Source organism: Solanum lycopersicum, chromosome 6 (genome assembly GCF_036512215.1).
Source record: "Solanum lycopersicum chromosome 6, SLM_r2.1".
Taxonomy (NCBI): Eukaryota; Viridiplantae; Streptophyta; class Magnoliopsida; order Solanales; family Solanaceae; genus Solanum; species Solanum lycopersicum.
This window is the reverse complement of record NC_090805.1, coordinates 48,295,815-48,312,746: the sequence shown is the minus strand read 5'-3', so window position 1 is coordinate 48,312,746 and position 16,932 is coordinate 48,295,815. Positions and strand designations below refer to the sequence as shown.

At 30.8% G+C, this 16,932-nt stretch overlaps 1 protein-coding gene across 2 annotated transcripts; it reads left to right on the top strand.

Annotated features, from left to right (window-relative positions):
- Positions 1-9,126: 9,126 nt before the first annotated feature.
- On the top strand, positions 9,127-16,810 carry LOC101264638 (transcription factor LHW). 2 transcript variants are annotated; one of them, XM_004242066.5, is made up of 10 exons: positions 9,127-10,130; positions 10,977-11,198; positions 11,296-11,377; positions 11,725-11,766; positions 11,854-11,913; positions 12,304-13,992; positions 14,123-14,224; positions 15,619-15,759; positions 15,880-16,005; positions 16,104-16,810. In XM_004242066.5, the coding sequence occupies exons 1-10, from the start codon at positions 10,036-10,038 to the stop codon at positions 16,278-16,280; spliced, it is 2,736 nt and encodes a 911-aa protein (XP_004242114.1). In that variant the 5' UTR covers positions 9,127-10,035; the 3' UTR covers positions 16,281-16,810. The 2 variants fall into 2 exon arrangements, with proteins under 2 accessions (XP_004242114.1, XP_010322443.1); XM_010324141.4 differs by having other exon boundaries at positions 16,088-16,810.
- Positions 16,811-16,932: the final 122 nt, after the last annotated feature.

The following is a 16,932-nucleotide window of genomic DNA, read 5'->3' as shown; positions in this document are numbered from 1 at the left end:
TAATTGTCCTTGTATTTTTATGAAAAGGTCTTGGTAAGACAAAATTTTGTCTTGACCTACAGATTGTTAATTTGACAAATAAAATATTTGTCTAACGGTGCACATACACTGAAAAATTTTGATGCAATTTTATGTGGATATATCACATTCATTGAGTACCCCAATGATTATGAGATCACTTGACATAAATGATGATTCAGTTTGATCTCAAAAGAAGGATAAGAGTTTCTTGGTGATGAAACTCTATCTTGGTGCAATCAGGGCACTAGTGCATCTTACTAACAATATTTGACTAGATATTTGTTTTGCAGTAAATTTACTGGCAAGATTCAGTTTCTCCCCGATAAAGGACATTGAAATGGTGTTGAACACATGATTGAATATCCTCAAAGGACCATAGTTATGGGCTTATTCTATTCCGAGGAATCCAAAACAAAATTGATTGGTTACGCAGATGCAGAATATTTATCTGATCCGCATAAAGTTCTATCTCAATCACGCTATGTGTTTGCATGTGGAGGCACAATAATATCCTGGGGATCAATGAAGCAAATGTTGCTCTGCAGAAATAAAAGTCCTTTATGAAGCAAGTCAAAAGCGCGTCTGGTTGAGATAAATGACACACCATATTCAAGAAATGTGTGGTTTTTCTTTAAAAAAAGAATATACCAACCACAATATACAAAGATTGGAGACATCATCACAAGAAATCAAGTGATGTTTTAATCAGGGGGAGTACAATACGCGTTGCACTCTTTTTCCCTTGATCGAGGTTTTTTCCCACTGGGTTTTCTTGACAAGGTTTTTAATGAGGCAACAAATGGTGCGTATCAAAAGATATGTGTACTCTTTTTCCTTCACTAGAATTTTTTCCCACGTGGTTTTTCCTAGTAAGGTTTTAACGAGGCACATTATCTATGGACATCCAAGGGGGAGTGTTATAAATACATTGAATTAAGTGGATAGTCCATAAGGTTGGTACATGAACAACCATTCATATTCACTAGGTGACATGAACCTTTTTGGATAAGAATGTATCTATTTATTATGATACTTAATATGGTAACCTTTGGAGTGATTTCTCACTCTATAAATAGAGTTGTTCATTCACTATTGTAATATATACATATGAGATTTATATACACTTGAATAAGAAGAAAATTTCCCTTCTTCTATATATCTCTCTTGTCTTCTTCTCTTTATGATTATATTCTTATGAGCTTGATTTTATAACAAAAAGAACATATTTAAGTTATATATATTGACATTGTAAAAAAAAAAATTCCACAATAGATAGAGTGAATTTTAATATACGATAAGAAATTAAATATCAATTTTATCAGATTATCAATTAAAATTTTATCGAAGAAATTTACTTAGTAATTATGTACTATAAGTGACATGCATATGATTATGTAATTACAAATTATTAAACTATTGAAGTTATGAATATTTAAGTTGGTTACAAATTCAATCACCTTATATGTATTCCTAGCAAACACCTTCACCTAACCCAAGAAAATACTTATATAATAAAATATATATACAAGAGACTATTCAATAAACGAACTATTGTGTTCAACACATTTTCAATTTATTAGGTATAATTTCCTGCATCTGAAGCCTATCTCTGCTTGACTAATTCAGGTATCGCGCACCGAGTAGGTTGTCCCATCCTCAATACTATTTTTATCGTTTGAAACTTGAAATTTCTAATTAAAAAATTGTCGGCTAGTAGACGGAGGTTTTACATGCACTAAAGCTGGATTACACAAGTAAACATGTGTTTATGGAGTATGGACTAGATTTGAATGTGTATAAGTGTTTTTAAAAAAGTAATGTTGTTAATTTTAATATAAATTACTAATATTTTAACATCCTATATAACAATTATGAACTTTAAAAAACAGATAAAAATTGATAGATGATGTACTAAAATGATAAATTCCTATATGATTGGAAAATTTTGGGTTTAAAAGTTAAAAGAAAATACTCTGAAAGTAGTTGGATTTCTGGTTGAAGGCCCAAGGCCCATAATAAAGATCCATATCTCATACACACCCATAAGTGAATGGGCTCCTGAATGAAAAGGCTCAAAGCCCAAAATCTATCTTTTTCTCTTCTTTGTTTTGGTTGTATAAAGTAGATAAATCTCATACATCCGAGGCTAATTACATCCTAACCTGGAATTCTCCGATTACAAAAATCCTGAATTTTTCATTTTTTCTCAGATGCATTCTTTAGTTGTTCGATACATTACAAATAATATTTTACTTTAGATTATGTTGCATCGTATACAATCCTTTGTTGTTGGATACATTAGTCTCTACTTTTTTGTTGTGTCCCTTGTTGTCGGATACATAACTATGAACGTGATTCATGATGTGAGGGATGTATTTGAGAGGAGATAGGAATGTCCCGAGACGGAAATGTGGAAATGTATTCGAGAGGGGATTTTACAATATTTAAAATGGTAGGAAATTTTAGAGATTATAATATCTTAAGTTGTGTATTTATGTGATTTTTTTAAAAAAAGAAAAAAAATCAAATGAGTAAATATATGAGATTAAATTCCATATTGATATGGACAATTTTGCTCCAAACATGTGAAGAAACATAAAGTGTACCATATAAAAGATATGAACAAAAAATATTTCTTGTCTTGTCAAAAAACAACAGTAAAGCTAATTAATGTCACAGTTACCTGTAACCCTATAACCATTCAAATATATTCATTATCTAAATCAGGGTTAGGGATATATTTTGATTAATTAAATCTGATCTATGACATATATTACTAATCAAGATTAGAATTTTGAGGAAATAGAGACAAGAAAAATAGAGAAAAGCCGAATTCATAATTAAGTACATTTAAAATATAAAATTCAACCATTTCAATTTATTTTTTCACCTAACTTCTTCTCTCTTGTAATTATTTCTTTCTTTTCAATCCTTTTCATGAAAGAATATTTATAATTAGTCTCACCAACTACTGGAACTAAGTATCTACTAATTATCAACACTACATTAATTAAGTTGATATATCCACTTCTAGCAGAAGATTAGTTATATATTTATCCAATTATAACGAAGTCAATCTATATAGATATATATGATTTGGTCTGAGAGGCATGCCATGGTCGTGCCCTACCAATTTTTATAGTGACAAATGTTCATTATTAATTATTCAGCCTACGCACATCTTAATTATTTTATCAGATAATTACTATATATATACCTCCTACCAACACAAATAATGAATAACTCACCTTATCCAACTTGAGGACTAATTTTCATATATATGACAGAATTATAAGTCAATCCTATTAGTTTTTAAGTTACATATTTTATTATTACTGTTTTTCTTATCAAATGTTGTTTTATGCATGGCCCATGCGTATGCTTTATTGCGTAAAAAAATTGTGTTTGATTCGTAATCTCAACGAGAATCTCTTTTTGATTATAAGATCAATCTTTTAGGTTTAAGATAATTAACTTAATTGTGTAACCACAATAGCCAACATCAAGTGGAAAAAAGGGTGATATGATAAAAACAATAATCTCTTTTTATTATTAAAAGGTCGTAATATTTATGGACAATTTCAATATTTCTAGATCTCAGTGTCTCATTAACATGGAATTACAAGCTTTTGTGTCAAAAAAAGAACATGTCCATATTGGATTGGACCTCAAAGTAAATTAATTATAATGCCTACAATCCTTAAAATGCTTTTTCACATTAATATTACCACCATCAATAATATGTAACGTGTACACCTTTTTCAAACCTTCAATAGGTAAAACATAAAATATTATTGTATTATATTGATACGATACGATTCTTTTACGTTGGAGATAGAAATTAAAATTTAAAGAAAAATAAATTAGATATTTTTTAAGCACATGATAAAGATTGAATAGCTGAAGGAGATAACTGAAAATATTGATATTTCAGTAGTGTAGGATTCTAAAAATTGACATATTTTACTTAGTTTACATTAGGGTTTGTTGTTTTTATGGAAGAAATGTTTTATTAAGAAATTCATTCGGTGAACTTCTTACGTATTTTCAGACGTTCGATAAAATATTTTTGAAATTGGGCAGGGAAAATGAAGTTTTGTTAGAGAATAAAGAACATATAATTAATATAGAACGTCACTTATGAAATTTATTTTTCTTATTTCTACTGTAAAGTCATTTTCCTAGAATCTAAAAGTTTGATTAATTAAACAAGAAAAAATTAAAAAACAATTTTAAGAAATTGTTCATACCCAACACCCAAAAATTGTCTTGAGTTCTGATTAGTTCTTTGAACCTATATTATGATGAGTAAACCTATCTTTCTTAATTAATTGGTAAAAGTTCATAAAGAAATATTCAATAGTAGTCCAAAAAGATATTGGTGAAATCTTGAGAATTTTTTAAATATTTGATAATATCAAATAATTATGTAATGAATATTAAATTCTTTAACAAAGAAAACCAAATTATAACATACCAAAAATTGTCGATCCTTCTGCGTTTTTGGACGTAATAATGAGAAGCTTTAATTATTTATTTTTTCAAATCATGTTTTTTTTTTGTTTCCTTTTGCCTATGGGGTGTGATGTCACCAAGGATAATTCATTTTTTTGGAACATATGTATTTAAAAAAAATTAAATAGATTTTTCCTTATTATTATTTTATTTATATTAGATAAGTAAGCAAAAAGTATTATCTTAAAAGTAATTATATATAGAAATTTTTTTTTGATCAGAATGGTATTTTACCTTTTAAAATATTTTTATCATTTTAACGTTAATACCTTTTAACTAAATGATTAAAAAAAATAGCTTAAAATTAAAAAAATATTTTATTTTTAAAATTTCTGGCCACAAATTTTCTAATCATTTAACATTACCCTTATTTATAATCTTTAAAAACACTAGTAAAGGTGGTGATGGAGTTATTTTGCTGAGTGAAGATGAGGTATGTTAAACAAAAAAAAACATAATCAATGTGAAACTTTATAATCGAACGAAATTATTTTCCTTATTTTCAAAAAGTTATTTTTCTCAAGAAAATATTATCAATAATTTTGACCAAATAAATAAAATAAATTAAAATAATTTTTTTTCCACCTTACCAAACACAACCAAATGAAAAAAGAATTGTTCTACTATTGACTTTCATTTCTTAGAACCATTATTGCAACAAAAAAGAGGAACTTTATTTTTGTGGACCTTTTATGTTTCATGATATATATTCATTTTGATACCTTTCTATGTTTCTCCAAGTCCATTTTGCTTTTTTTTTTTTTTTAATTCCTCTCATTTTGGAGGTATTAATTATATTATCAATGTTACAATAAGTTTCTTATACAGATTAATCTTAGTTATAAAATTGTAACAAAATTAAGGACATTGAACTTTACTGTTCTGTTCTACACTTTATTCACATAAAGTAATATGTGCCACAATTTGCTCAATCGAGTGAATTTTAATATTTTCGAATTATAAAAATTTCATTAATTTCAACTTTTTTTTATATTATCTCAAGATGAAGATTCACAACAATTAAGCTAACTATAACTATTGAAAAAAGCAAATAAGTGCGAGAGACAATTAATATCATATTTAAGGAATTATAATGTGAAAAGTTTATCTTAGTACAAATATTAAATGACTTTTTTCTATAACTTAGAATTTGTGACCTATAATCCATACAAAGATAATTTTTACGTTGATCCAAAACTCAGCTTTGTACTATTTATATTAAGGTTTAATTTTATAAAATTTAGATTTGCTTCACTCCACCAACCATGTGCAAGGAGGAGAGTTTCTTAATAATTAGTTATAAATTGTTAAAAGTATATATAGTATGATAGAATCATAGTAGTAGAATATATAGATGCATAGACCTTTTCACAGACCCCCAAAAGGGTGTTATTTTAATTGATTAATTAATACATAAAAGAATATCTTTTACTTTCCAATTAAATAAATCTACAAAAAGGTGAAGACAATAACTGGAATGTCAGCAAACCTAAACATATAATAACTCGAGAAAAGGAGACTTAAACAGAATATAACACTTAGAACAACCTTAATCAATATTATCTTGGGAAATTAAGTATTAGAAAAAGAAAAGAGTTGGATATTCAACAAATTATTCCCATTGTCTTCTTCTCTTTTTTATTTTATCAAAAGGAGCAAAAAGACCAAAAGAGAAAGACAAAAACTAAACAAAAGCAAGGATACACATGCATGAAACAAAAGAAAATTAGGACAAATTTAATTTCCTAAGTAGTTATAGTACTCTTGACCATGTCCACACCCTAATATTCTTACATTTATAGGTTTACAAAACATAGAACATGTAAATACAAGAATGTTGCCCAAAAGGCAAAATAAAGGAGTCTTGAGAAAGGGGGAAAATAGGGACATTGGACCACAAAAGACCAATGGAATAAAGTGCAATATAACATGGTTCAATTTTTGCCACTCCCAAGTCACTTAGGATAGGACATTTAGGGGCTCCAAGCATGTTTACTTGACTCTCCCATATAAAAATATCAATCTGAATATTGATTTTAAATATTTACGATATGAAATATTTGTACGCGCATGAAATTTATCTAGACTGAGATAAAAGTGACTCTAATATCATTCGTAACGAATAACCTGTTAGTGATATTATCCAGTTAAATGTCACAACTCACATTTATAATCATAGGTAAACCATCTAGAGAAGTGTTTTGACTAGTAACTTAAAAAAATTAGACAGGTTATCAATGACGATACATTAAAATAGACTAATAAAGTAAAAAAAATATTCCACTATATCAAATGCATATATAAGCTGCAACCTTTGTGGTTTGTGGGTATAGCAAATAAAAAGTTGTCTCCCATTGTTTTTTTTTTTGTTTTGACAAGTGAACATTTTTTGATGGGCCACTAAAAAGCAGTGTAACGCTAGTAATTGTGTAAAAATAGTTATCAGATCATAGTACAGTATCTATATCTTTTTCACTTTAATCACATAAGTTATGACTTGTCAAATTCTCTTATCTGACTATACTAATAATAATTGATGACAATTTTAAGGTCGTAACATAGCTAATTACTTAAAGTTGTGAAAATCGTAAAAATTTAAATTAAAATTTTGAAAGAAATAAATATTTATTGTACTTAAAAAGTATAGATATTTGTGAAATATATAAAAAAAATTACTATATCAATGCTGTATAATAATATGTCAAGTCGAATTATGATTCACCCGAATCATAGTTTAGTTCTCTCAAAATTGAGTTAAAAATCTTAGCTTTTTACATTATTGTGATCATTATACCTACATATATATATATACAATAATTCATGTATGTGATTTTTTATTTTTGAATTCTTCGAGTCTTAAATTAATCATATCGATAAGTTCCAAAACATAAAATTAACATGTGAAAAGTCTCAAATCAAGAGATAAAATTTAATACTCAAAATTAAGAATATAACAAATACTCAAACAAAAGAATGAAGTGTTATAACTTTGTTCTTGAAATATATAATTGAGATGTAACGCAAATTTAATCGTAATTATTATAAAATGGAAACAAAAACTATGACATGTAGCTAGGACATAATTATTAGTAGTGAGTAGCTAGTTAGGCCATATTATTATTTTTCTGCCTCGTTGTTAGGTAACCATGATTTGCTATGTAATTATTCAAATAAGTACTATTTCATGGTAAACTAAAGAAAATGCCAGACGTATAAAAGTATAACGTCTCCCACATAGACAATTATTTTTGTAAATACAACAATTCTTACCTAAAATTTTAGAATAATGAGATTATTGTTTAGGCATGCTTATCCAAAGTCAATACCAATTATTATTTAAATTGATGGATGACATGCAAATCTACCAAATCAATATTTTTCTAGCAATTATTAAAAGCTTAAACATGTTAAATAAAATTTAATCGTCGTTCGTTGATAATTATCTTTTTCCTCAGTTTCATGTCTACAAAATAAATAAATCACTTACTAGTATAATTTTTCTTTTTGAAAAATGGAATTTGAGGTTGAGTGTCATTGATGTAATATAAGTGAAATGTAGGGGTGATTATGGTATAGAAAAATAGTGAAAGCGACTCCCACTATGGGCAACTCCCCTTGATGACTACAATCTCTGAATAAGCTTCTGACTTCCCATTAAGAAGAAAGTAAAAAAAATAAAAATAAAATGAAAAGTGAGAAAGTACAAACTTTGAGGTCCCCAAATTTACATGATTCCACCAAAAGCAAAAGGAGGTTGCTTTACAAATAAACTACCTCAAAAGTATTGAGCGAGCGAATTGTTCGGATAGTAAATAATTCTTACTTTCTATCGTTATAAATTTGAGTATTCAAAGAGCAAAGGTTAGAGGTACGAGGAAAAAAGATAAAAAGAATAAATATATGGTTTCTTTCATTATGTTACATAGTTTAGAAAAACAATTAAGTAAAAATTATGATTTAAAACAAATAAATTATGATTAAATTGAAACATCCTTAGAGAATACAACCCACATGCACCTTCCTCTAGCAAATAGTTAAATCTTTTTCCATTTCTGCTAAAATATTAATTAAAATATGTAAAATTAGGTATTAGTTTAATTCACACTTTTTCTTTTTTTTTTTAACTCACACTTTAAAAATTAACACAAAGGGGATTTCAAAAACTAGCAGAGGAGTAGGATTGTTCAAGACTTATTAGAAATTCGTCCATCTCATTAACTATCAATATGAGATTTTGTCATTCTTTAACATTTACTTCGCATCCAGTGGGGCCAACGTCTACCATGTAAAATTAGATTTTATACCTAATTCAAACCCTAAAAATTAGCTCAAAAAAAGAAAAATTATTCAAACCTTGTATCCATCTCGATAGGATTGTCCAAGACTTATTAGAAATTCGCCCATCTCATTAACTATCAATATGTGATTTTGTCATTCTTTAACCTTCACTTCGCGTCCAGTGGGGCCACATCGTTCTCTGATACCATATAAAATTAGATTTTATACCTAATTCAAACCCTAAAAATTAGCTTAAAAAAAGAAAAATTATTCAAACCTTATATCTATCTCATTAATCGATGTGAGATTTTTGTCACTTTATACGAAAATACAGAATGAATATATGGGAAATTAGTGTTTTTGTTTGGGATAAAAGAGAATGTTAATTTGAAGAAATTGCAAATGAAGATTCCATGTATAGTCCCGATGCATAAAACACAAAAGCCCCTGAATTTCAAAAAGACCAGAAAGCTGACAACAAAACCCCCCACACAGTGGCAAAACTGTAGTTCCCTACTAACCCCAAGCCTGTTTCTGTCATCTCCACATTGGTTTCTTTAATCATCACCATTTTCTTCTTCATCTAACAAGTGATGAGCAATTACAACCATTGTCAGCTCTGAGAAATACACACTGAAACTAAACTTCAACCACTCAAAACCTTCATAAAAAGCCTTTTCTTTTTTTTTTTTCACCCAACAACACACAGTGTGACATAATATTAGTATACACCAAAGATTCTATATCCCACTCAAGAATTCTGTAAAGTTCTGATCTTTACATATATATATATATACACTCAAATTTTCAATTTTCGTTTGGGGTATTCTTAAAATGGAGAAAATTGTGTTTGTTGTTAACTGTGAGCTAAAAGCTTGTGGTATTGTGTAGTTTCCTGTAAAGGGTCATCTCAGTTTTACTATCTAGAGAGAAAAGTTTTAGCTTTTTTCTTTTTCCTCTCTTTTCACTTTCTTTCCTCTCTTTTCTACCATATAATGGGTTGCAGAGTTCTAATAGTAGTGAATTTGGATCCACAAAGGAAGAGAAGTGGTGGGTTGAGAACTAAACAGGCAGGGCGTGGGTCTTGCCGCGGAAGTTAGACCATTTACTGCAGAAATAGTTAAAAAAGAACTGTCCTTTTCGCCTCTTTTGAGACATTCATATATGTAATATTGTTTTGGTGTCTTCTGGGGATACATACATATAACACCAAAACTTGCTATGGGGTACTTGCTGAAAGAGGTTTTGAAAACTCTTTGTGGAGTAAACCAGTGGTCTTATGCTGTTTTCTGGAAGATAGGTTGCCAAAACACCAAGTGAGTTTTCTAATCAATGTTTCTATCATTTCTTCCATGTGGATGTTGCTTTATTTTTCAAGAAAGATTAAATGGAAGTAAAAAGATGTGATTTTTGTGTTCTGGTTTTGAGTTCAAAGTTAAGTGAGTTCTTGTTTTAAACACAATGGAGAAAAATGTGAGTAAAAATATTTACCTACTCTGCTGATAATTATTTTTCTATGGTGAGAAAATAGAGGGCAAATAAAATGTATGAATTGGAAAAGTTAAAAGTCTACCGGTCCTTTTGTTGTTCTGTGCTGCTGCAAAACTGTAAATTGAGTCTCACTGATTCTATTGCGTTTAGTTCCTTTCTTCACAGTCTCCCTTGTTTGACCAAAAGACAAAGCTTATGTATCATAATACTGTGGTAATAGAGATAAAGTTGTTTATTCCGTTGTCGATTACGATACGATTTGACTCATAATAGATATTGTTGTAATGTTTGTATTTTGTAATCTGATGACTTCATTTTCAGTTTTTGGAATGTTGTCGCTGGTCCATTCTGTTTTGTCTTGAAGAATCTTTGAGGAAGTTGAAAAAAAACAGATTTGTTATAATCTTATAGAACCCTTTCAACTGCTGTGATCTGCTTTGCACAAACATACTCATTACTGCTTTTGTCAATTTTGTTTGAATCTATATGTTCCTAGTATCAAACTTCTTGTCTCTAGTTCTTTAGTTTATTACACTTTTCCTGTAATCTTGTGATATAGGAATTCAGAGAGCTGTCGCTTTCTGTGAATGACTTTATTGATACTTCTCTATCCTTGATTAAAGTTTTTCAACCACTGCAAATGAATTGATATTTCTCTGGTGGGTTTCCAGGATTTTAATTTGGGAAGAATCTTATTATGAAACATCAACATTGTCTAATATTCATGGAACTTCTGGAGTTGAGAATCCAGAACTAGCTTTCCAAGATTGGAGCACTGGTTGGGCTTTTGGTGGAGTTCAAAATTCTCAGCTTCAGAATCAAGCAGGGGAGAACTTGCATTTGCTTATAAACAAAATGATGATGGACAATCAGTTCAATCTAGTAGGAGAAGGGTATGGCCTTTTCTAAATGTAGCTTATCAATGTTTTCTATCCTGAAATGAGAGCGAATAGAGTTTCTTTATGTTATATCGTTAATATTGTGTCTCAGACTAATTGGCCGGGCTGCAGTTACTGGGAAACATCAGTGGGTTCTTTCGGAGGGTTTAAGTAGAAATGTTCATCCACCAGAGGTACGTATTTGTATAATTCTTTCGTGCCAATGGTCAGTTGTTTCCTTTAGGATGCCATTCTACCCTAAAGTATAGTCTGTATCAGCTAAGTTATAGTATGATTCTACTTTCTCTATTGCATTCAGAATATAAACAATTTCCCTTTTAAATTTCCCCGTGTGGTTAAAGAAGTTTGTTTTACTATTCAACTGAATTTAGAAGCTCAGAAATCTCTTAAATTTAATACAAGCTTAGATATTGATGTTAGCTCACTTCAATTTGGTGAAACTAAGATGTAATGCTGTAGTATACTACTGGATTGATCAACTGATGTTTCGTCTTACTTCCATATGCTGTGGTTTTATTAGGTTTTGAGAGAACTTCGCCAACAATTTTCAGCTGGCATACAGGTAAAATAATCTTAACGTCATTGATATGCTAAACTGTCTCTATTTTTTGCAACTTAATTAAATTCTTTATACATCATTGTTATGCAGACAATTTCAGTTATTCCTGTTCTTCCTCATGGCGTTGTTCAATTTGGTTCATATTTGCACGTAAGTCTTTCGCTTTCTTGCCCTTTTAGAATCTTAATCCACTGTTATATTTTTGGTCAGCCTTCGAGCTGATAGGGCTATCTGTTCTTAATAAATAAATCATTAGTCAATTGAAAGTGGACGTGATCAGTTCCCAGTTCAAAATTGTAACGAAAAGGTCTTGTGTGCTTTAAGGTTTGGGGAGGGGGCTAGATATGTTAAGTGTTTTGTTGCCGGTTATTGTTAAAATAATGCAGTCATAAAGAAAGTAATTTGTAAAATGTGCTCAATCTTTTAGTTAGTGCTAGTCTATGTGCCCAGGGGTGATCATTTTGTTTGCTAATACTTTTAACTGTGCTCAACTGGTTCAAATATTTGATTAAAAGTGAAATGGTCATTTTGTTGCCTCAGATAATGGAGAATATGGGATTTGTGGAGGATGTGAAAACACTAATGAGTCAACTAGGATGTGTCCCTGGTGTTTTATTATCTGATGAGAATGCAACAAAAGAACCAGCACTAGAAACTTCCAGATCAGTTTACCTTGGGAGTTCAGTCTCAACGGAATATTGTGGGAGAGCCAAAGTAATGAACTCTGCTTCAATAATTGACAAGGGTAACTCAATTCAGACTGAGGGTTTTGTTGGTCAAACTTCTTTTTCTTTGGTTGATGCAACGTTTCAAGACTCCAATTTCACTCAAACTTTTGCTGACTGCCATGATAACCACTTGCACAAGAAAATTTCGCCACAAGTGAAACCATGCATGTATATGAACAACCAGCTGACAAATAGTGTCATCAAAACTGAGGTAATTCCTCCAAACACCGACATGTGGAAGAAGCAACAAGATTCACAGTACATTCCAAAGCCACCGTTCTGCCAGGAATCTTCTGTTGGCTCATTACCTCTAGATAGTGACAGCATAATGTTAACTGAACAACAGATCTCTGGTGAAAATAGTCTTGCAAAAAGCAATTTAACTCTACCAAATTTCTTAGGATCATCTCATGGAAGATCCCATCATGCAGTGATGTACAAGTCAATTCCACATCCCAATTTTATTGCAGATGCCAGCAGACCACCACAGAAAATCATATCTTGCACAGAGCATATTGGAGATGGGCTTCAAATAGGTTCGTCTGATTTGATGGCATCTTCTAAATATGATGTGAACCATGTGATCAATAATCATTCTTTGGATGGACAAGGTGCAGAATATTTGTTGGATGGGAGCAAGAGAATGGTAGAAAATGATTTGTTTCAAGCACTTGGCCCTATATTAACACAGAATGAGAATCCAAGTTCAAGTGAGTGCATTCAGGATTTTTATAGTGAAAAAATTGAACACGGGGCGCGGTTTCCATTATTTGACAGTGCATATGGAGATGTGCATGTCCAATGTCAGTCTGGGGATGACTTGTTTGATGTTTTGGGTGCTGATTTTAAGAAAAATCATCTAAATGGCAGCTGGAACAATGGCCAGTGCAAAGAACCAAACTCCAACACAAAGGATTGGATTAAAAATAGCTCGACTTCTACAATAAGTCAGGATGCTTCTTCTACCATCAACCAGGGAAACTCAGATAGTTGTATGTTCTCCATGACTGGCTTTGACCGTATTTTAGATACTATGGTATCAAGTCATTCTGCTAAGCAGAGCCTGGATGACAATGTTTCTAGCCGTACGACTATAACAAATTTGAGTAGCTCTTCTGCCCCTAATGCTTCATGCTCCTATGATCGAGTTGGGGTCTCCAGTCAAATTCAGGGAGAGCAGTTTGTGTCTCCCAAGACACTTTTAAAATCAGGAGCAATAAGTTCTTCATACAAATCTGAATGCTCCAAAGAAGACACAGGAATGTACTCTCAAAGTAGTTCAATTTATGGATCAACGATCAGTTCATGGGTGGAAAGTGGTTATGACACGAAGCCATCAAGCAGTGTTTCAACAGGCTATTCTAAAAAGCCAGACGAAATGAGCAAAACAAGTCGCAAAAGGCTTAAACCAGGAGAGAATCCTAGGCCAAGGCCAAAAGATCGGCAAATGATCCAAGATCGTGTGAAGGAACTTCGAGAAATTGTGCCTAATGGGGCAAAGGTGATACACATCCTTTGACACTTGGATTCCTGTTTACTTTTTGATATTTTTTATTTTATTATTTTCCTATTTTTTAAATGAAAATTTTGCTCTTGCTAATGCTTTTCCTTGATGGATCATCTGATTTCAGTGTAGCATTGATGCACTGTTCGAACGCACGATCAAACACATGCTTTTCTTGCAAAGTGTCACAAAACATGCAGACAAACTAAAACAGACTGGAGAGTCAAAGGTTGGCTCATAACTATTTAGCCTTATTTTCATGACTAGTTTCTGAGGACGTGCTTCGCACGTGTATTTCATGTGAATTTTTATAGATACATTAGAATGACTAAAATCTCATGGAAATATATATATAAATTGTAATGAATAATAAAATATAACAATTACAAAATTCAAACACTTACGGCAATAAAACATTCACAGAAAACTAAATTAAGAAGTCTAACAGAATGAAAGAAAGACAAAAAGAAACAGAATATTTAAGAAAAAATACAATATAGACATTATTCTTATAAGATTGATGTATATATGGATGAAAAAATAAGTAAAAATTAGTACATAACTCTCTGAGTTTTTATCGACTCCTTTCATATCCTATCAAAATTCAAGAGTCTTCATCATCTGTTTTTACTATAGAATAAAAATAATACATTTGATATGTGTTTCATGAGATAAAGAAGTTGAATTTATATAAATAGAATAGAAGGAATATCAAAAGATATCTTAAAGTTTTAGTTTAAATATTTGGAGGTTATGAATATGAAAAGATGAAAGTTATGAATATTAAGAGTATAAAAGTTAAATAAGTAATTAGAAAATAATAATAAATAAATGAAGAATATGAAAAAAAATTAAAGTTAGCAAACCATGTAAAAAAGACAACTAAAGTTCTTATCATGTAATTAAGTATTGATGAATTTAAATTTGTGAAGCTAGAGTCATTCTTTAATAATAATCAAGACGACATTATCAATGTGCGTCTCCATTTTGTAGATTTTGCACCCTTTAAATTATTAAATTTCGTTATTTATCATAAAAGATAATACTTTATCCACATCAATTATATTATTTATGAGAGGGGTTAAGGAAAAAGTTATAACAAGAGGAAAAGAAAAAGAAATTTAGGTAAAGATTTAAAAAAAAAATTATAATTATTATATACATATAGATGATAAATATTAATAGATTAGATATTTAATTAGGAATTAATCTTAGGAAGTCTAGAAGTCATTAACATTTAATTAAATTTATACAATCAAATATTTAAATATTTTATAACAATTAAATTTATAGAAAGGGTAAAACCGTAATTCAACTTTCAATTTTTTTGTTCATGCTTTTAGTAATATATGATACTGAAAAATTTGAGTTCCCGTATTGATATACTGTGTTGGGATTCAGTACTTACAATTATGGCTGGAGATCATGAAAAAAGAAAGTTCCCAAGTTCAAGAAAAGTCAGAAAAGAATATTTTAACATAATAACACTCTACATAATTTCTCAGGTTTTTAGCTGCATGGATAGCTAGTTTATGCTTTAAGTTTCATAGTTAATAAATCATATAGGAGACCTGAATTTTATGTGAGAATCGGTCATCACTTCTGACCGTTTTGAACCCGCAGATTATCAGTAAGGAAGGAGGATTGCTTTTAAAGGATAATCTTGAAGGTGGAGCAACATGGGCATATGAAGTAGGCTCACAGTCTATGGTCTGCCCTATTATAGTTGAGGATCTGAATCAACCTCGTCAAATGCTTGTGGAGGTTGGTTTCCATGCATCTCAAAATAATGATCCATGTGTTCACCCTCTAGCATATCTGACAGGACATCCATTTCTGGAAAAATATGACTGATTGTTCATCTAAACTTCCTGTTCTGTGCAGATGCTTTGCGAGGAACGGGGCTTATTTTTGGAAATAGCTGACATTATAAGAGGTTTGGGCTTGACAATCCTGAAGGGTGTGATGGAAACAAGGAACGACAAAATATGGGCACAATTTGCTGTAGAGGTAACCAATTAAGATTTGGGTATAACCTGCTTCTTGTACTCCCACAATTTTGCTTGGTTGTTTATCATTTAGTATGGCTTAGAATTTGCTAAAAACAGGCAAACAGAGATGTCACAAGGATGGAGATATTCATCTCACTTGTTCACCTCTTGGAGCAAACAGCAAAAGGTGGAACAGAACCTGTCAATGCTGCTGATAACAACACAGCAATGGTGCATTCATACCACCAAGCAGCGGCAAAACCTGCAACTGGTAGATCTTGTAGTTTGCTGTGATCGACATGCAACTACTGCTTCACCTGGTAATGTTAAGAGCAAGCGACAATTACATGCTTGCCATGACTAACATTTACACCAAAATGACTTCTGGTGGTTCTAACGCTACTCGGTAATTTTTGTGTCCCATGAGCCAAGGTGTTCAGAAACTCAGAATCCCCTGAAGACCATAAGCTCTACTTTAGGCCCTCATTCAAGGCGGATAGAATATTCCAATCCATCCCTGGTTGTAAACTTGTAAAATATGTAGCAATCAGATGCTATAGAATACCTCCTGTAGGATGCTATGATTGCACAAGTTAGTTGTTGTTTTGATTCTTTCCTTAAATGTGTTTTGTTTTATGGGGTTGGTCATAAAAAAGGTTATCTGTTAGTTTAATGTATAGGAAAGTTTGAGATGATATAAGGGGTGCTAGGAGATTTTATTACTTGATGTCTTCCTTTATTGCAATTTGTGTTTTTGGACTTCCAGTTCTGTTTCTGCTACCCAAATGACTCTTGTAATTTGTAAACCTGTCCTTTGCCCTGTATTATTTCTGTCATTTTTATGTGATTTTGCTTAGCTTACAGCGTTGCGAAAAAAAAAAAGACTATTGTCTCAATGGGTTGAATAACAATAGTTGAGTGACTTGTGTTATAAAATATGGAGTAA